At 35.2% G+C, this 21,079-nt stretch overlaps 1 protein-coding gene across 6 annotated transcripts in view; it reads right to left on the bottom strand.

Moving 5' to 3' along the window:
• COP1 (COP1 E3 ubiquitin ligase) overlaps positions 1-21,079 on the bottom strand; it is a 246,412-nt gene that overhangs the window by 197,090 nt on the left and 28,243 nt on the right. For 4 of the 6 annotated variants that reach the window (XR_003612280.2, XR_003612276.2, XR_003612278.2 and 1 more), the window contains exons 3-5: positions 14,817-14,914; positions 9,120-9,196; positions 8,325-8,444 (exon numbers count right to left, since the gene is read on the bottom strand). Coding sequence is in view for 1 of the 6 variants with exons in the window: in XM_028122995.2 (XP_027978796.1) it covers positions 8,325-8,444; positions 9,120-9,196; positions 14,817-14,914 (295 nt within the window). In the remaining 5 variants the exon portion in view is untranslated. The remainder of the gene's footprint in view (positions 1-8,324; positions 8,445-9,119; positions 9,197-14,816; positions 14,915-21,079) is intronic. The other 2 variants (XR_003612279.2, XR_003612277.2) reach the window with 1 other exon arrangement.

Below are 21,079 nucleotides of genomic sequence, written 5' to 3'. Positions count from 1 at the left end.
TCTTCTGCAATTTAATCTTCTTTAAAGGAATAATTGCAAGAAAGGAGATAAATGGCAAATTTCTGAAACTGTAATTTCATATGTGAATATAAAAGTACATAAAAGAAACAATAGACAATTAAAAAAGAAAATGCTTAAAAATGGTAAGAATATAGCCAATTTTATCAAAATAGCCATATGTTTTGTTAGACCTGTCTCAGAAATTGAACAGCAAAGTAATCCTTTAAATAAGTCATTTAACCCACTACTAACAGTAAAGTATAATAATTCTCTAATCATTTCTTACAATTGCCAAAGCTTCCATAAATGATATGATCATTTAGCCTAATTATCTCATTTTCAGATGAGGAAACTGGAATAAAAGTGAAAAGAAACATTTAGGAAAAAAAGAAGAAAGAAGAAATATATTTAGACTCTTATTCTCCACCCTTAGTGCTCTGCAAGATAGCAAGTTTTATTACATTTGTCCCATCTGGTTTACAGTCAATTGTCTCAAAAGTGACCATGTCTGCTGTTGGAAAAGGAATATGCTTCAATTTTTTATTAAACATTGCTTTTCTGTATTTTTTAATCTTTTCTGCAATTAACTTTTTTATTCTAAAAATCAGATAAGACTATCTCTACTATGAAAATAGAAGCAGGCGCCTGGGTGGCTCAGATGGTTAAGCATCTGCCTTCGGCTCAGGTCATGATCTCGGGGTCCTGGGATCGAGCCCCGCATCAGGTTCCCTGCTTGGCAGGGAGCCTGCTTCTCCCTCTCCCTCTGCTGTTCCCCCTGCTTGTGCTCTCTCACTCTCTCTGTCAAATAAATAAAATCTTAAAAAAAAAAAAAAGAAAGAAAACAGAAGCAACTGCTTGATTACAGCCCAATATAAACATGTGAATTGTATCATTAACTCTTCATGTCCCAATTCCATATCCTTCTGATACTGGCTTCTAGATAACTTCCAACTGGGTAAAAATACACCGCTCAGACCTACGAGAAGATCTAGTCTAACTAACCTTTATATATTTTACTATAAATGAATAATATGGCCCTTATGAGCTTAGTTACTATGAGTTCATCTTCCCAAGAAGAGTACACTTTAAGTAGTTTCTCAACAGGAGGGCAACTGGAATTTTGAGGGAAGAAATGTTTCCATTCCTTCCTTGAGGGAAGACTTTCCAAGTAGAACGATGCAGACATGTTATTTAGGAATAAGTAAGTAAAAACAAAAGTTTGCTCCGAGGAGTTAATATTAAGGATAAGGAGTAATGTAACTGAGGACTGCTGATTTTTTGCTATAAACCTTGTAAGATCATTTGACTTTGTAAATTAGGAGAATATTTTACTTAGCTTTTGTTTTTCAAAGGAAGGAAAAAGCAAAGAGGGCCAGGGGAACAAGAAAGAACAGAAGACAAAATAAAACTTTCCAGGTATGTCAGGAAGTCAAAAGTTCTAGGATTATAACCTAAAAACCCTGTAAAATCTTATGAATGTCTCCCCTACTTGGCTTCAGATTTTTAATCTATAAAATAAGAAGGCAAAATTTCACAAATGAGTCATATTGCCATATCTTACACAAATGTTACTTTTATCTGATAATTTTTCTCTGTATCAATACATAGTTTCCTTAAAATTGTCAAAAAAATTCTAAAGGATATGCACTTCTGGTATTATGACTGGCTACAACAGCTATCAACAGCTGAGGATACATGTAGGTAGGCCTTTTTTTTTTTTTAAGATTTTATTTATTTATTTGATAGAGAGAGACACAGCGAGAGAGGGAACACAAGCAGGGGGAGCGGGAGAGGGAGAAGCAGGCTTCCCGCGGAGCAGGGAGCCTGATGCGGGGCTCGAGCCCAGGACCCCGGGATCAAGACCTGAGCCGAAGGCAGACGCCTAACAACTGAGCCACCCAGGGGCCCCACCACATGTCGACCTTTCAAAGCATATGTGGACACAGAATTTAAAGGGAATTAATTCCCAAATTCTCAACCTTCAATATTTGTCTTCCTAAAACTGAACTGTTCATCAGACATCATTCCATTTCTAAATTCCAACCTCTTCTTTCAAAATTTCTTTTCATTCTCTAAAGAAGTTTAAAAAGGGATGGTAGGTGGGAGAAAGATGTATCTTTTACCCACCCTGAAATTTACCTTTATACAGTGTCTGGGGTATGAAAGTCTTTAGAAGAGCAAAATAAGGAAATAAAATACTGCTGCTTAAAAAAGCTAATTACTTTAAGTAAAGACTAGGTAACAAAACTTTGGGGTATGAAAGTCTTTAGAAGAGCAAAATAAGGAAATAAAATACTGCTGCTTAAAAAAGCTAATTACTTTAAGTAAAGACTAGGTAACAAAACTTTTTATAAAAATAACAAATCTGGGGGCACCTGGGTGACTCAGTCAGCTAAGCACCCAACTGGTGATTTCGGCTCAGGTCATGATCTCATGGGTACTGAGACTGAGCCCAGCAATCAGCAGGGAGTCTGCTTGAGATTCTCTCCCTCAGCCTCTCCCCCAACACACATGCACACTCTCTCAAATAAATAAATATTATTTTAAAAATAACAAATCTTCTATAAACTAATTACTCTTACGTAAAGACTAGATAACAAATCTTGTTATTAAGTCAAGTAACTTCCAGTTCTTTGCATTGGCAGACGCTTAACGACTGAGCCACCCAGGCACCCCTTGAAAATTTTTTAACAGGGGCGCCTGGGTGGCTCTGTCAGTTAAGCGTCTGCCTTTCAGCTCAGGTCATGATCCCAGGGTGCGGGGATCAAGTCCCACATCGGGCTCCTTGCTCAGTGGGAAGCCTGCTTCTCCCTCTGCCCGCCTACTCCCCCTGGCTGTGCTCTCTCTGTCTCTCTCTCTAACAAATAAATACAATCCTAAAAAAAAAAAAAAAAAATTTAATAAAAACTGTTAAATAGACAGAAGATACAAACACCCAATTAATAATTAAACGTAAAGAACATAAATGAACCCCTGAAACAATTTCAGAAAACATGTGCTTCAAAATACATGAGGAATAGGAGCACCTGGGTGGCTCAGCTGGTTAAGCACCTGCCTTTGGCTCAGGTCATGATTCCAGAGTCCAGAGTCCCTGGAACAAGCCCTGCATCAGGCTCCCTGCTCAGCAGGGAGCCTACTTCTCCCTCTCCCTCTGCTCCTCCCCCCCCCACTCATGCTCTTTCTCTCACTCACTCTCTCTCTCTAATAAATAAAATCTTTAAAAAAAAATAAGAGGAATATTTATAAAAAGTGATGATATAAATAATACATAGAATAAGCAACTAAAACTTCAAAGAACTGGTATATACAGACATATTCACAATACAAAATATTTAAATTAAAAAACAGTAACCAATACTCTTCAAATTATAATGTAAAAGGTTACTCCCACAGTAACAATAAAAAAAGGGATAAACTAAAAAGTAAAATACTACAGTTGACCCTTAAACAGCAAAGGAATTAGGGACACCGACCCCCAGCACAGTCAAAAATCCACGTGTAACTTTCAACCCTCCAAAAATTTAACTACTAATAGCCTACTGTTGACCAGAAGCATTATTTATAACATAGTCGATTAATACAGTTTGCATATGTATTATATACTGTATTCTGTATTACTGTATTACAATAAAGTAAGCCAGAGGTAGCAAAATGTTATTTTTTTAATCACAAGGAAAATACATTTATAGTATTTATTTTTAAAAACCTCTGTATAAGTGGACCTGCACAGTTCAAACCTACGTTGTTCAAGGGTCAACTATACACTTTAAAGTCAATGGACTGAAACTGAAGCAACAACTGAACCCCAACTCAGCTAAATTCCTGATTAGGCCAGAAATCAATCTCTTAACCTGGCTCCCTGAAAATGGAAAAGGCAAGACCTTTCAGGAAGATAGTCTTAACTACTATAGTCTCTATACCAATTCTGAATACAGAATGTCTAAGCTACAATTTAAAAAATTAAAAAAAACATGCAAAGGTGGAAAATCAAAAGAAAAAACACGCAAAAGAATGAAATGAAAAGAGGAGCAGACTGGACAAGCTGAGGAAAGAAATAATGAACTCAAAGACAGTCCAATATAAATTATTTATACCAATTCGTAGAGAGAAAGGAAAAAAAAGAGAACACCAGAAATTTGTAGGATGATATAAAACATTATTACATATAACTGGAATCCTAGAGGAAAAGGAAAGCATAGGGCTGAATAAACCGTCACAATGTTCAAAGAACAGATCTTCTGGTACTGTAAAACAAACAGGATAAATATTTTTTTAAATAAAACCAAAAACTATCAGTCAAACTGCAGAAAACCAATGTCAAAAAGAGTATCTCTAAAAAGAATTTAAAAAAAGAGTTATCTTAAAAGCAACTAGAGAGAAAAAGGGCTATACTATCTTTAGGGAAAGAATAGTAAGAATGACTGCTAATTTCATCAAAAATAAAGAAGCAAAAAGACAATGACAAGTACTAAAAAGAAAAAGAATAACTAGACCTCCATAGAGAACAGAACTATCAGCTCTGCAAGTTATATTGACAAAAGGAAATGAGCCAGATGCCAGCTCAGATATGCAAGAAAAAAATGAAAACATCTAAAAGGATAAATATTGGACTTAAAGAGGGTTTTTTATTTTTCTGGGGTTTTTTTTGCATCATATCTTCAAAAGGCTATTAACTATTTAAAGCAAAAACAACTATTTAGTGTGGTTTATAACAGTTAATCACAAAAAGCAGGAGGATTTTGGTAAACTGAATTATTGTGAACTTCACATTTTCCATAAAATAGTATTTATTCAGTATTGACTATGAATACATTATCCTTGAAGTGGCATACTATAAACTCAAGGTTAGCTAGAAAAAGTATTTTATAATCTTTAGAGAAACCCCTAGAAATACAATTTTAAAAGTATGTGAAAAATAGAGAAGATAAAATGTAATATTAACATGGAGAATCCTAGAAACTTAATTTCTAAAGAAGCCAAGAAAAGAGGAATACAAAATAAGTAATATATGGAAAAATAGAAAATACCAAAGTGGCAGACCTCAAACCTGACCATATCAATAATTGTATTACATTAAAATGAACTTAAGAACTTGAATTAAATGAGTTTATTAGAGTGTGTTTTAAAAAAGAAACTCAGGGACACCTGGGAGGCTCAGTCAGTTGGCTCAGTCTGCCTTCAGCTCGGGTCATGATCCCAGGGTCCTGGGATGGAGTCCCACACTGGGCTCCCTGCTCAGCGGGGAGCCTGCTTCTCCCTCTGCCTGATGCTCCCCCTGCTTGTGCTCACTCTCTGACAAATAAATATATAAAATCTTTTTAAAAAATAATAAATAAAAAAAAGAAACTCAAGGGTGCCTGGGTGGCTCAGTTGGTTAAGCGACTGCCTTCAGCCTCAGGTCATGATCCTGGAGTCCCGGGATCGAGTCCCACATCAGGCTCCCTGCTCAGCGGGGAGTCTGCTTCTCCCTCGGACCCTCCCCCCTCTCATGCTCTCTCTCTCTCTCATTTTCTCTCTCAAATAAATAAAATCTTTAAAAAAAAAAAAGAAACTCAACTACATACTATTAAGAGACACATTTTTAAAACACAAGGACAATGATGGAATAAAGTAAAAAAATGAGGAAGGATATACCACAGAAGCTCTAATCATAACTAAGCTACTGAGGCTATATTAACATCAAAAAATATAAAAGCAGACTTCAGAACAAAAAATGTTTCCAGCAATAAAGATACACAATTCATAATGGTAAAGGGGATAGTATGTCCAGAAGACATTACAATCCTAAACATGTCTTCAAAATACATTAAGCAAAAAAATCACAATTAATGAAAAATAGACAAAATTGTATTTTTAACACATATCAGTATATAGAAATAAAATATATGACAAAATATAGTACAAAGGCCATGAGAGAGGAAATGAAGTATATTATTCTAAGATTTCTATAATATAGATGAAGGTTATTACTCAAAGGTACAATGTAACAACAATTATATTAAAAACCCAAAAGAGGGCGCCTGGGTGACTCGGTTGAGCGTCTGCCTTCAGCTCAGGTTGTAATCTCAGGGTCCTGGGATTGAGTCTTGAATCAGGCTCCCTGCTCAACGGAGAATCTGCTTCTCTCTCTGCTCTCCCCCCTCCCCCCATATTCTCTCTCTCTTTCTCTCCCAAATAAATAAAATCTAATAAAAACAAAACAAAAGCAACCACTAAGAAACAAAACTGAAACTTACCGTGATAAACCCACAAAGAAAATAAAATGGAATCAAGAAAAATACCCAATCTAAAGTCATATAAATCATGTTGTCTGACCACAATGCAATACAACTAAAAATCAATTACCAAAATATCTATTTGGAAAAGTAGCAAGATCCACAACACACACACACACACACACACACACACACACACACACACACACACACACACACACACACACACACACACACACACACACACCCCCATCGGATTACTATCAGATTGGCAATAGCTAAAAACGCGAAAATACCAGGTGTCTATATAGTACAAACCCAAAGAGCAACCTGGCAATATCTGATAAGTTAAAATGTGCATGTAAATTCTATAAACAGTAATTTCATTCCTTAAATCACTAAGTGTATATACATGAGCACAAGGAAACATGTATAACAATATTAAATGTAGTAGTGACACAGCTAAGAATTAGGAAGAACACAAATGTCCACCATAGGGGAATAGATATGCTCATGTAATGGATTACCATACATAAGCTAAAATGAACTAGATCTACATTTACCAACACAAACCTCAAAAACTAAACAAAGAGGCATATGTCAGAAGGATAAGTACAATCTGAAACTTTTTATATAAACTTCTTTCAATTTTTTTATTTATTTTTGAGAGAGAGGAGAGAGAGCGCGCGCGCACAGCACACACAGGTGCATGCAAGAGAGAGAGGGACGGAATCCCAAGTAGGGTCCATGCCCAGCACAGAGCCGAATTTACTTTACAAAGATTTATTTATTTATTTATTTATTTATTTATTTATTTATTTATTTATTTAAGAGACAGAGAACGAACACGTGTGGGGGGGGGCAAAGGAAGAGAACTGTGGTAATCACTGCACAACACATGTATGTCAAGTCATTATGCTGTATAACTTAAGCTTATACAGTGCTATATGTCAATTATACCTCAGTAAAACTAAAAGAAAAAAATAAGTAAAAGATAAAGCCCTCTCTCCCAAAAAATATGGGAGAAATTTCTACCAGCCTTGCCCCCTCCCAGAATGGGAGAATCATTTTGGTAAGCATAACCTCAACTACTCCCTTCTTCTACTAAGATTCCCATTTGATCAGATGGAATCCAGATCTAAGTTATATTAATAATCCACCCACAGAATTTTTTAAACTGAAATCGGAAAGTCCCTTTTCTTCTATCAAAAAACATAAATGAAGAAAGTGCAAATAACCACATTATGTTATAAACATCTGAGAAAAGAAAATCAGACCTGTCCCAAGGAAATAGACACGAGAAGCACCAAAGAAAGATCCAACAACATTCAAGTGCCTGATCTCATCTCCATATAGTCTCCAGAGAAGCTGGCTATGGTTCCAATCCTCCCAATATTCGGTTGTTAAACTCTTCCTTTTCACATGTGTCAGCTACTCACTCCCTTACCCTGTCAACAGATACCCCCTTTTTGTTTAAGCTAGGTCAGGGAGGAATCTACTTATGCTAAGGTGTGAGTTGCCCCTAATGGATCATATTCAAATCCTAATACATGCAAATTCACATTTTATATTGTTTATAAACACTTTATATTGTTTATATTTATTTACATGAAATAAATGCAATTTTACATTTATTTACATTTTATTACATAAAACAGGATATATTTAGTTCCAGTTCCCATCTTTCTAAATGCCTTTATTTACAGGTGCCATCAACAGATACCTGCTAAAAGGATCTTATGTAGGTAAAAATAATCTCTATTTTCTCTTCCAAAGGGAAGATTGGCAAGGAATATATTCATTAGAAGAAAAATGACCAATATAATTGTTCCCTATTAAAATGAAACTGTACTTTCTCATAATCTTTCTTATCACTCAGTTTTTCTTAATATAAACTGGCCACTACAACTTATAAGAAATTTGTCTTTTCTTTTACTTGAAAAAGAGGAATCTTTTAGAAGTGATACCTTGCACATGCTCTTTCTTACTGAATAAAATTGGATGGACTGAGTGATAGATACTACCCTATTATTTTTAAACATTTCTAGATCTTTTTTAATGCAATAAAGACCACCACTTAAAATTTTTTAAAGTTCAACTGCCACTTACTGCTTCCAGTTGTTTCTTCTTCTGCACTAGTAATTCCAACATGAGGTTGACATTGGCCAAATCAAGGTTATCTTGATCAGTTCCCAACAAATCCTGAAATATTTGCCATCTGTGGCCATTCTAAAAATGAAGAAACATAGTAACTTCCTAAGAAGATTGTTTTAGGGAGCCTAAAATAAATGTTTAACTGCTTCTTCCTAATATGTTTATTACATAAATATCAAAAATATAATATTCTAACCCACACCTTCCTAGCCAATGGTTCCCCATAGCCTTCTAATTATAAATTAAACACTATTCCTCCCTTGAATCAATCTAGGTAACAGATATGGAAGGCATATTCATCAAGACAAATGTTAACTGAGCACGTCTAAAGGTATAATTCCCTTCGAAATACGTGCTTGGGTTTTAATTATTTGTCTAGCCATATGTTCAACTTTGTACTTGGTAAGGTATTAATTTAGGCTCACTTCCCTCAATAATTTAGGACTGATTCTCTTAAACTGAGAACCTTCCAACAGTTTTTCCAAATTACCAACCATAGTTCCACCCTGCCATATAATCCTCCAAATGTCATGTATTACAAGCCAACTCTGACTCAATGCGATCCCAGAAGACCTTTCAAAAGATGATCACTAAATTTTAGACAATGCAGTTCACAAAGTTCCTTATTAAACAGAATAATCTTAAATTTTCTTTAAAAAAAATCAATGACATGCTAAGCTTTAATATCTAATTAACCAATAAAAACAAACTGAAATTTATTAAAAAATAGTAATAAGAGTTGAAACATACGGTGCTACTCACTGAGTGGTCCAATTTGAACCTCTTTTCCTCAAATCTTTGTTTCTGTTTGAGAATGAGCTCATTCACTGAAAAGAGAAACAAAACAAAAAGTACCTATAATTTGTATTATTGTTAAATGTATCATCTAATTGTTCTGTTTAAATGGGTTCTATTTTCACTTTTAAAAGTCCCCAAATTAAAAAGATGCTAAGCAGAAAATGCCAGGTTTTCACTTTATTTAAAATTGGAAAACAATTTTGCCACAAATTCTAATGCTACAACTGCTATTATTACTACTGCTATTATTAAAGGAGAATTCTCTGGAATATGTGCTTTCTCGTACACATCTCAATGATGACACTATCAGCACTGTGTGAGGCTGTTCCATCCTCCACATGGTACCTGGTTGATTCTGTAAGGTAGACACTAAGGATTTTTATTTGTTCTTCTTTTTGTTACTTTCCTATAAACATCATGGCAGATACTGTCAGTTACCTATCCAAAACCATTCCCCCCCTTTTTTAAAAAACAACTTAATTTTTTTCCAAGCCACATGCTTTCAGAAAAGCTAGGTTCCACCCCAGCCCAATGGTATGATTCTTGACTAACCTAAGCCAATCTAGGCATTCATACCCTTGGCAATAATTGACAATGGGATTAAGTATGTGACCTAGTTTTAACCAATGAAGGGTATGCTGTCTTTCAGAAAGAAATGGATAGGAAGAAAACAAATTCTTTCCCTCCCTTAAGAGATGATATCTGGAACTGCTCAGAGCTATCCTGCAGTCTTGGGGGGAGATAGTCAAAGAACCAATACATGCTGGGATGGAGGAATAGAAAGATGGAAAGAACTTGATCATAACACTGAACCAATGAATTAACCAATTCTACAAATTCTTTTCTTCTGTCTTTAACAATTAACTGATAACAACAAACAAAAACAACAAAAAATCTGATAAAGAAAAAAACTAGCACTAAATCAGTTTAGCACTAGGCTAGTACTTTATAGACATTAACCTATGGGTTATTCTCCCCCATTTTAGAGATGAGGGAATATTAGAGGGAGCATCAAGAACTTACTCACAGTGACATACAATACAGAACAGAGTTGGGATACAAATCCAACTATCTAATATTTTCCATTATACCACAATCCAACTATAAATATTTCCAAACAAACCAGAGATGTATCAAGCCCATATTAGGAATCCAAGCTTCAAAGATAAATAAGACTCAAACTAAGTAAGATTCAATCTAAGACTCAAGCAACTCTGAGTAGGAAGACAAATATATATGATGTAGTAGTTGTAAGGTAATGTGATAAGCAGTACTATCATTGAGGTAGACTTAACAAAGAACACAGGACAAGGAGCAATCAAAGTGTAAATGAGCAGGCTACACATAGAAGGTTACACTAGAATTCGGCCATAACATGCACACAGAGATTCATTAAAGCAGAAAAAGAAGTGAAAAAGAATTGAGAAGGGTGTGAGAAAGAGGGGGTTAAATTCATACAAGAGCAGGAGATAAGATGACTTTAAATCAATATGGCTGAAACACAGAGTCAAAGTGACTTTGTTAATGATTTAATGGGTGACGAACTAAGGCTGCAAATGTAGATAGAAGGGAGCCTGATTCTGAAGAGCCTGGTATGTATCTCACAAGCGAAGTTACTATTATAACCCAGGGAAGAAAAAGGAGAGCTTGAAATAATGTAGTGGGAATAAAGAGAAGTACATAAAGAGTTTAATATTTCAGTTACAGAATTAACCATTTGAATAAAAACTGTGACTTAAACGGTAATATTTTACACAGGTATACAAAATTGCATTTTACTGAGAAATCTCGTGTATCACTGAACTTGAAGGATATTCTATATCCATAATTATAATTCTCTGGATCCATAAAATGGCCACAGTACTAAGAACAAACAAGCATTTCTACTGCTAAAGCTTCCATTCTAGTAACTATCTTTTTAGAAGCAGGAGAGTATAGTTAATGCACATATACTTGTGAGACAGGCGGCTTAGGACCAAATCCCAATTCCACCAATACTACTGTATAACTTTATAAAAGTAACCCAAAGTCTCTGTGCCTTAGTTTCCTCACCTGAAGAATGAGGATGATAACAAGAGTACCCATCTCACAGGACTGAAAATTAAATGAGTTAGCTTACACAAAGCACTTAGGACACTACCTGGCAATAGTAAGGATGTTATATGCTCTATTTTTTTTAAAACACGTATTTTAAACTTAGCATTCACATTGTCCCTTCAAAGAATAATAACGTTATTCATAAGGAAGATAAAATTCCAATTATAAATTTTAAATACAGAGAAAGCTGGAAAAGAGACTGAGCGAGGGAGAGAGATGGATGCAGGCAGTTGGAGAGACGGAGAGGGAGAGCTAGAGAGCAAGTCTTGGCAGGAGCAGAGGAGAGCAACTGAAGGAATTGGGGGGGGCGGGGGCAGGATAGATGGCAACAGGACAGGAAGACTTCACCTTGCAAGAACCTTCCAGTAATGGGGAAAAAGAAAGAGAGCTCTCAAGACCGAGTAGGACGGAAAGAATAGTGAATGTGTTGAAGGAGCAAAGGTAGGAGAGAATGAAAAAGAATACAATGGAAGGTAGAAGAGATGGGGGAAGGGAAGTCAAAAGAAAAAGGGTCTGTGGTATAGTGTTTAGGGCAGGAAAGGAAAAATCAAAGTACCTGACAAAAAATTATATGATTATAATGACCTGAAAACCAAATCTTTTTTGAGTGTTTAGCTTCCAATTCTTTGCTTTCATTAAAATTAAAGAAAGGACTTGACTTATTAACTAACTGAGCATTAAGATCGTTTTTGATAAGTCAATGCTTTTTTTCTTAATTTCTTAAGTCAGAACGAAGTCAAAAAACTGAGTGACGTTATTGTTAACAAAATTCCTTCAATCCCCATCAACTTATTCATGTAAGCAAAGTTTCTCAAGACTTACACTTTAAAACTAAAAAGAAAAACCTTAAAGTTACATAATGTTATATATCAATTATACCTCAAATTTTAAAAAAAACTATGATGATCCTAAAAAATGAATAAACAAAAAAATAAAAAGAATACAAATGAAACTGATTCCTTGTCCTAGTAATAACTTCCAAGGGTACTAGAACTGAGAAAAGCACCAAACCTTAATAAGCAGCACATTTTCAATAAATATTTGTCTAATACTTTATAAAATTTGTAAATATTTGACCAATTGCATACTACTCATGACTCAATAATAACTCAGAAAAAATATCTGAGATTTTTAAATGCTTAATATAAAATTATGTTCAAAAAAAATTTCTATGTCTATAGTTTCTATTTATATACATTTCTGTTACAGAAAAGTATTACAGATAGATCAATAGGGATTTCAAATGTGAAAATACATTATATAAGGATAAAATTATGTGGATGATAATTTAAGTAGAAGTGCAAAGAGAAAAGGAATGAATAAAACTTCCCATTGTTAATGAAAGGTGTCTGTTTTCAAATCAATGATAAATACCAAATCACTATGATTTAGATTTCACTGGATACATTTTATTTTTTTATTTTTTTAAGATTTTATTTATTTATTTGACAGAGAAAGACACAGCGAGAGAGGGAACACAAGGAGGGGGAGTGGGAGAGGGAGAAGCAGGCTTCCTGCTGAGCAGGGAGCCCGATGTGGGGCTCAATCCCAGGACCCTGGGATCACGACCTGAGCCGAAAGCAGATGCTTTATGACTGAGCCACCCAGGTGCCCCTCACTGGATACATTTTAAAAAGAGATAAAAGCTTTATTTTTAAATAACCAGATTTATAATACTCCTAAAGTTAGATCCTTTACAACCACTTACACTTACAAAGAAAAACTGAGGATGATAATTTTAAATAGGGGATCAATGTGTGATGAAGAACATCATTTTTCAGAATTTTTATGAGTCACCCAAGCAAAAAGTTTTGAAGACCACTGCTACAGAAAATGCATAGTTCAGCGCTTTACCCATGACTCAGGTAAATTTACAGTATTAAAGGGAAAGGTCCTGGGAAGCCTGGGTGGCTCAGTCGGTTAAGGATCTGCCTTTGGCTCAGGTCATGATCCCAGAGTCCTGGGATTGAGTACTGCATCGGGCTCCCTCTGCCTGCCACTCTCCCTGCTTGTGCTCTCTCCCTCTCTCTCTGACAAATAAATAAATAAAATCTTTAAATAATAGTAAAGGTCGTAACCTATCAATAAAAAAAGTGCAAGGCTATCCAGTAGCCTTCAAAACTGTAAAACATATACTTATTTTACCATGGTCAAGAAGAAATCTGAAATTACTTCAGGTCCTCAACCCAACCAAGAATGACAGGCACCACACAAATAAATCATGTAATCTCACGCTGAAGCAATGGAAATAACTTAGAAGAGTTTTTTTCAGTAAAGTAAAAAAAAAATGAAATTCCATGTTCAGAAATAGATCTCAATGGCATCCTGAATGCACAGGATCCCTATCTACCTAATGTGGGAACCTATGAATTTGACTATTATTGTACAAATGGTAAAGAGTGGAAGGGATGATGGGAAGAAAAACAGGAAAAGATGTATCAGCATAAAATGTTATTTCCATGGCTGACATTCATAATCACATTAGAAGCTGCACTATAATTAAAAGACTTCAAATATGGGCATAAAATACTTACACTCCAATTATCCAAAACAAAAATTTATTATCCATAAAGGAGGAGGTTAAAAACTAGATCATCACCCAGATAATTTCTAGCTCAGAAAATCAGTAAGTGTAACTTCACTATTCACTGGATACATGTGAGAATATATACTTAATGTATGAAATCACTTTCTAACTAAAACAGTACTATATTTTGAAAGTTCTTCCATACTAGTATATCGTGCTCCCTCTATTCACATAAAGGAATCTCCATCTTTTGTACTCGTTAAAGAATGTTGCCTGAAAATTTTAGTAAACACCAAAGTTGTTGGAAGATTAGCTTCCTTTCTGTATTTAAACATTCCAAAAGAAGTTTTCTGAAGTTATGACAACTGATAGAAAAGTAATTCTAGAGCGCACACAGCAGCATCAATCCATGTGTCCGAGTGCAGGGACATAGGATTTTGCTTTGCAGGACTTTCATTTCCCTTCTACCCAACCTAGCCCATAAAGTCCAGTCCTGCAGAGTATCACACCCTCAGTATTTCTTCTCTTCCTAAGTTCCTTCTCCAAGTTCTTCCTTTTCAATCGCCTCCCCCGTTCACAGACTCTCTTCACCTATCCAGGAATCCAACTGCCCAAGTTTCCACCTCCTCTTCCCCCTCTCCATTAACACTTTCTTCTCTTGACTCTCACTTCTGCCCCAGAAGCACAAGCAGCAGGAATGCACTACACTGTATAAAGAGACAGGTATTCTGGACCTCTGGCATCCCCTTTAACCTCCCATTCTGTCCCGCCATCTATGTAGTAAGAACTAAGAGTTGTGTCAATTTTTCTTTTTTTATGAAACTTAAAAACAATATAATATAGTACTAACAACACATGGTATGGAAAATACATCACAAAATAACGAAGACCGGGAAAGCACCCAGGTGAGTAGGAGAGAAAGACTTGCTTTACCCCTACACTATATTTTCTGAATAAATTAGTACTAGCATACACTTTTGGGGATAGAATATTTTAAATAATAAAGAATCATTCCAAAGACTCACCCAAGAAATTAGGATACAGATGGTCAATATTATCCACAACATAGTTACACTTGGGACATCTATTATTATCCTCCAAACTCTGATGAATACACTTGTAGCTATTAGCAGAAAAAAAAAAAAAAAATAGGGTTCATTAAATCAGTGAAGGATTAATAAACTGGTCATAAAATAATGCCTATAAGTCTTCTATTTCTCATTTAAAACAAGTAATTTGTTATCAAATTTATTTCAGCTTATATTTTATCATAATAAAGATACATAGAGCATTTATTAGATAACAGTATACAAAAGTTAATATTTAAAGATGAACTTGAAAAACAAGTCTACTGGATATAGAATGTTTAAAAAAATGTACTAAGTTTATGCAATTTAAACACTTTGTAACAACACCCAAGAAAAGCAAATGCCTATGATTTAGTTAAGCAAATACACTATTCATGTTCTTGGAGTGCTGATATCCTTAAATACAAAAGGAACACATTCAAATAAAAAAAAAAGAAAGTGAAAAACAGAAAAATCAACAAGACAAACATTAGTCAATAAGCATGAGAAAATCATCACCTTCAGTAGGATAAAAAAATTGATTTTAAATTATATACCATTTTTTACCAAACAAATTGGAAAATTAAAGAAAATACTATCAGAGTTAAGGAGCACATGTGAGTATAAACAATTTCATGTACTGTTGAAGTAAATGTAACTGCCACATTTCCAGACGGCAAGTTGTATGGAAAACCTTAAGGTTGTGTATCTGATGTAATGATTTTATTTCTAGGAATTTACCCTAAGGAAATGAGCAGAGGTATATACATAAAAAGGTGCTCAATTCAAGATTATCTGTAAATAGCAAAATAAATTAGAAGCAACCAAAACACTAGGAAATTGACTAAATAATTTTGTAAACATCAATCCAAAAAAAATCCCAAAAAATCATATTGCAATACATAACTATACGCCATGAAAAATAATCTAATAACACTGGTTATAGCTAAAGAAAGAGGATTACAAGAAATGTTTCCTTATGATATATATTTCTGTAATGTTTGACTTTTTACAATTACATATTGTCTTATAATAAAAAAACTTTTTAAATATTGTTCAACTAGGGGAGCCTGGGTGGCTCAGTCAGTTGGGCTCTGCCTTCAGCTCAAATCATGATCCCAAGATCCTGGGATCGAATCCTGCTTTGGGCTCCCTGCTTAGCAGGGAGTCTGCTTGTCATTCTGCCACTCCCTCACTCCTGGCTCATGCTCTTCCTCTCTCAAATAAATAAAATCTTTTTTTTTTTAAAGATGAATTTTTCTAAAAAGATTTTATTTAGGGGTGCCTGGGTGGCTCAGTCATTAAGTGTCTGCCTTCGGCTCGGGTCATGATCCCAGGGTCCTGGGATGGAGTCCTGCAACGGGCTCCCTGCTCCGTGAGAAGTCTGCTTCTCCCTCTCCCACTCCTCCTGCTTGTGTACCCTCTCTCGCTGTGTGTCCCTCTGTCAAATAAATAAATAAGATCTTAAATAAGTAGGCAGAGAGGCACTCAGCAGGAGAGGGAGAAGCAGGCTCCCCGCTGAGCAGGGAGCCCAATGAGGGGCTCGATCCCAGGACCCTGGGATCATGACCCGAGCTGAAGGCAGCCACTTAACCGACTGAGCCACCCAGGCGCCCCTAAATAAAATCTTTAAAAAAAAAAAATATTGTTCCAAAAAACCACGAAAAATATCAAATTGACATTAGAAAAAAAAGTCACTAGATCACTTTTTATGAACTAAAAATGACAATCTCTAACATAGTGGCTACAGTACAATCACATTTCTGTTTTTAAAAAACTGTGTATGTATCCATTTAAAATAAACCAAAAAAGGCATTCATCATAATATTAACATATATGTCTCTGGGTCATAAAATCATGGGAAACTTTTTCTTTTTAGATGTCTACAAGTTTCTATAGTAAAAAGGCACTGCTCCTAACAATCAGAAAAAAAATTACTTCTAAGAAATTACAAGGGTGATTTATAAAGAAGAGTCCTAAAAAGATACCACCTCTTTTATTCTGTATCCAAATTACTATAAATTTACTTCAGCTTTATAAGTTGAAGCTTTTTATAACCCACTTACTTCACTCTACCTTATGAAAATAGAAACCTACATCCATCAGGTTTCTCTGTACTAATTAACAACTATTCTTTCATCTCACATTTGGTACTTTCAAGATAAGTTTAAAAAGGACATCATAGGGTGCCTGGGTGGCTCAGTCGTTGCGCGTCTGCCTTCAGCTCCGGTCATGGTCTCAGGGTCCTGGGATCAAGTCCCACATCAGGCTCCCTGCTCAGCGGGAAGCCTGCTTCTCCCTCTCCCTCTCCCCCTGCTTGTATTCCCTCTCTCGCTGTGTTTCTATCAAAATAAAAATAAAATCTTTAAAAAAATAATAATAAATAAATAAATAAATAAATAAATAAATAAATAAAAAGGACATCATAGAGAACTGATGCAGTGCTGGTCTTTGGCACAGCACAAGGACCTAAAGATCTAAGTAAATGGCTGGCACATAACAGATACTCAAATATATATAAAACAAATGACTTGTACAGTGTTCGAGAAATAATAACAACACCTCTTGTAACTATGACAAGGTTAGGATTACCATATTACCACATGATAGGTTCCAGATCTAACAGAAAATTTCCTATGTAGAAATTTCAGTGAAGGAAATAATATATAAAATGTTGTTTTCATTTCTCTTGATAGGGAAAAGCATAAAGTAGTTATGCAATTACAACATTGAAACACTTATAGTCTGCTTAGGGAAAACGGAAATGAGTTCATATTACCAGAAAATATTCCCAAATGACAAGATTTAACCCTTAAAAAAATCTGCAAGTTCAAATAAACCAAGTCATGAAGTAGAAACTCTGGGAAGGTTATTAAAGATGAAACAAGGGGTTGACAGATAAGCAGAAGAGCATTCTGGGTTTTAGCAAATGGCTTTTGTAAAGAAATGATAGTTAGAAATGAGCAAATAATACGGCAAGAAGAACAAGCTAAGTTGTTAACTGAGTGAAAGAGTTTGTCAATATACAAGAAATTATCCCAGAGTCCAATAGAATATCCTCCTCTCCTATCTTCAGCATCCTAATCATATCCCTTGTCAGTAGGTTTACTACCACACAATCCTCTCCTAGAAGAAAAAGTAGTCCAGAACACAGTGAGAAGGAACTGTCCTCAGGAACAAAAATTCAACTGACTTTTGCACATTGCATTGGTAATATCTACCTATACTATAAAACAAAAACGCATCAAATTACATACCACTGTATAAAACTGACATAACAAAATGCATCAAGTTTATCTCGTAGTATCCACTACCTCACTACCACCCCTGGGCAGACCTGCCCTAGTTTGAGAAATAGTAACTACCTTATTTTGTACTGTCATCTCCTCTTCTATTTATTCATTCAAAGCAAGGATTTGTTTTAATTCATCTCTGTACCCTCAATGTCTAGCACAATATCCTGTTAGAGTTGAACTAAATAAATGTTCAATGCACAAAAAAAATAGGTATAAACAAAAAAGAAACATGTCTTCTGGGTCATATAAAACACCACTAAAAATTCTCAATTATTTCTTTCACAATAACTCTACTTGACCATCACCACCACAGATGTGGTATTTTGGATTCTAAAAGAAGGATAAGTATCTAGACTAGTGTTCAAAATAGGGGGGATAAAGGAATATGTATCTTGGGTCTACCTGAGAAGTTTTCAAAAGCTACTCACACTGAAACTCTTAAAAATAGTAATTCAGTACCAGAATGTGCTGACATAAACGCGTTTAAGTGTATATCTGATAATGAAGAATGAATATTTTGAAATTTTGCCCTTTGTAACAACATGAATGGACTGCAAGGGTATTAAACTAAGTGAAGTCAGAAAAAAAACAAATACCACATGATTGCATTTATATGTGGAATCTAAAAACAAAACCAATGAACAATCAAACAAGCAGAAACAGATTCATAAATACAAAGAACAAACTGGTGGTTGCCAGAACGGAGGAGGATGGGGGACATGGGCAAAACAGGTGAAGGAGACTGACAAATACAAACCTCCAATTACAAAATAAGTAAGTTACAGAGATGAAGAGAACAATATGGGGATTATATTCAATAATATTGTAACATTGTATGGTGACAGCTGGTAACTACACTTATGGTGGTGAGCACCAAGTAATGTACAGAATTGTCTAATCACTATGTTGCACACCTGAAACTAATATAACAATTACGTCAACTATACTTGTATAATTTTTTAAATGAGTATTTCTCTATAAATGTATTATTCTGTTTCTATTAAGTATATACCTACCAAAAAAAAAAAGTATGACCTACCTATAAGATATAAATATCTTTTTCTTTTTTTTTTTTAAGCTTTTAGGGCATAATTTTTATTTGGGAACTGCCTGTAATATACAGAACACTATGCCACTTTAACCATCCAAAAACTTCTTCGAATGTTTTCTGAAGCCCTCTATTCACCCACCCCCAATACACAAACTTTCTGATTTCTCCTCATTTTTCTATAAGTAACTGTAGACACTAGGGTAAATGGAGACCTTATCATAAATATCTTTTTCTCTCTCTGTAAACAGGGATGAGTACATATAAAAAACTGTGAATAATCAGGAAATTCTCAAAAAAGAAGAGACCATAACAAGAACAGCAAGGACAAATCAGTACACTGGTCCTATATAATAACCGGGTATAAATAAAGAAAGACTAATAGCAAGGTACAAGATGATAAATTATTCAAAAGCCCCAAAAGACAAGCTGATACCCAGGTTTGACCACAGATATGCTGGAAGATGAACAACACTGAGGGATGCTATTAATTATAATTAATTTGTTTTTTGTTTTTTAAATTTTTTTTTAAGATTTTATTTATTTGCAAGAGAGAGAATGAGAGACAGAGAGCACGAGAGGGAGGAGGGTCAGAGGGAGAAGCAGACACCCTGCTGAGCAGGGAGCCTGATGTGGGACTCAATCCCAGGACTCCAGGATCATGACCTGAGCCAAAGGCAGTTGCTTAACCAACTGAGCGACCCAGGCGCCCTATAATTAATTTGTAATGAAACAAAATAGTAAATCAGAACTTGGTAGACATGAGGTCTGAAAAGAAGCAAGGTGCAGGGGGTAAGCAGGAGACGGCAAAGGGAAAGAGCAAACCTTATCTCTACATCACAAAGAAGCCAGATATTTTTATTTTATCATATCATTAAGTTTGGTTAGACAACAGCTAATAGCAGATCCACTGTCAAGTGGGAACAGTATCTCCAACCTGTTACGAGGAAAGAGTTACCATTTGTAAGTGAGACGAGGGATAAACAGTTCCCATGGTCCAATCTGATTTAGTGTTAATAATTTGGAAGGAGCCTGGAAATGCTAACACTGCTCTGCTCCAGATTACAAGCCAGCATTGGAGTTAGCGAAGATTTGATCCAATAGGTACCGTTAATGAACTTCCAATGGCCTCATGTGATAGGATAGGGTAAATAATTATGAGCTTTTGCTTTAAACAAAAGTACAAAATGTCTCACAGTTCCACAAGCCTGACAATGGACTGCCAGCCTCCAAGTTTACTAGCTCCTCTCCACCTTATGATCTCTTATCCTACCAAAACCTGCTCTCTGGTAGGTATTTTAAAACACATTCATATTTTAAAACACACTCAGGTTATAATATCACTTGAGTTATAACAAGGATCTAAACTTAAACTATTTTTATTTGAAGGGAAAAACATATTTATGAAACCAGTGCGGTTTTCCAATGATGACCTAAGGACACACCTTGAAAATTACAGGACTCATTGGAAAGGCCAGGCCTATTTAATTATAAAGTCAATCAGTAATTTGTAACACGTCACAACATAGCGAAGCAAGATTATTGTACTTCTTTAGCAGACTCTTCAGTGTCTTTTTAAAATGCCACAGTGAACATATAAGTTAGAAGAAGGCAGTTAGGAAAAATTAAATCCTCACTTCATAATTTGCACCAAACATCCGCACCTTCTAAACTATAGAAGAAGAGGACGTGAAGGAGTAGGAAGAAAAGGGGGAGGAGGGCAAAGAGGGACAACAGAAGAGACGAGCTGAGAGACTGGACAAATGTAAGGTAAGTTTTAGAGCCAAAACCAGAATCCTGGTTTACCAATTTCAAGACCCTGCTCTTTTAACTCTGTATCGGTATTTCTCAGATGTGGGCAATTTTGTCCCCTACTA

The sequence above is a fragment of the Eumetopias jubatus genome, unplaced genomic scaffold (genome assembly GCF_037043125.1).
Source record: "Eumetopias jubatus isolate StellerSeaLion01/CBP00866 unplaced genomic scaffold, mEumJub1_p1.0 scaffold_12, whole genome shotgun sequence".
NCBI lineage: Eukaryota > Metazoa > Chordata > Mammalia > Carnivora > Otariidae > Eumetopias > Eumetopias jubatus.
The sequence above is the reverse complement of the archived record's forward strand: the minus strand, read 5'-3'. Positions and strand labels throughout refer to the sequence as shown.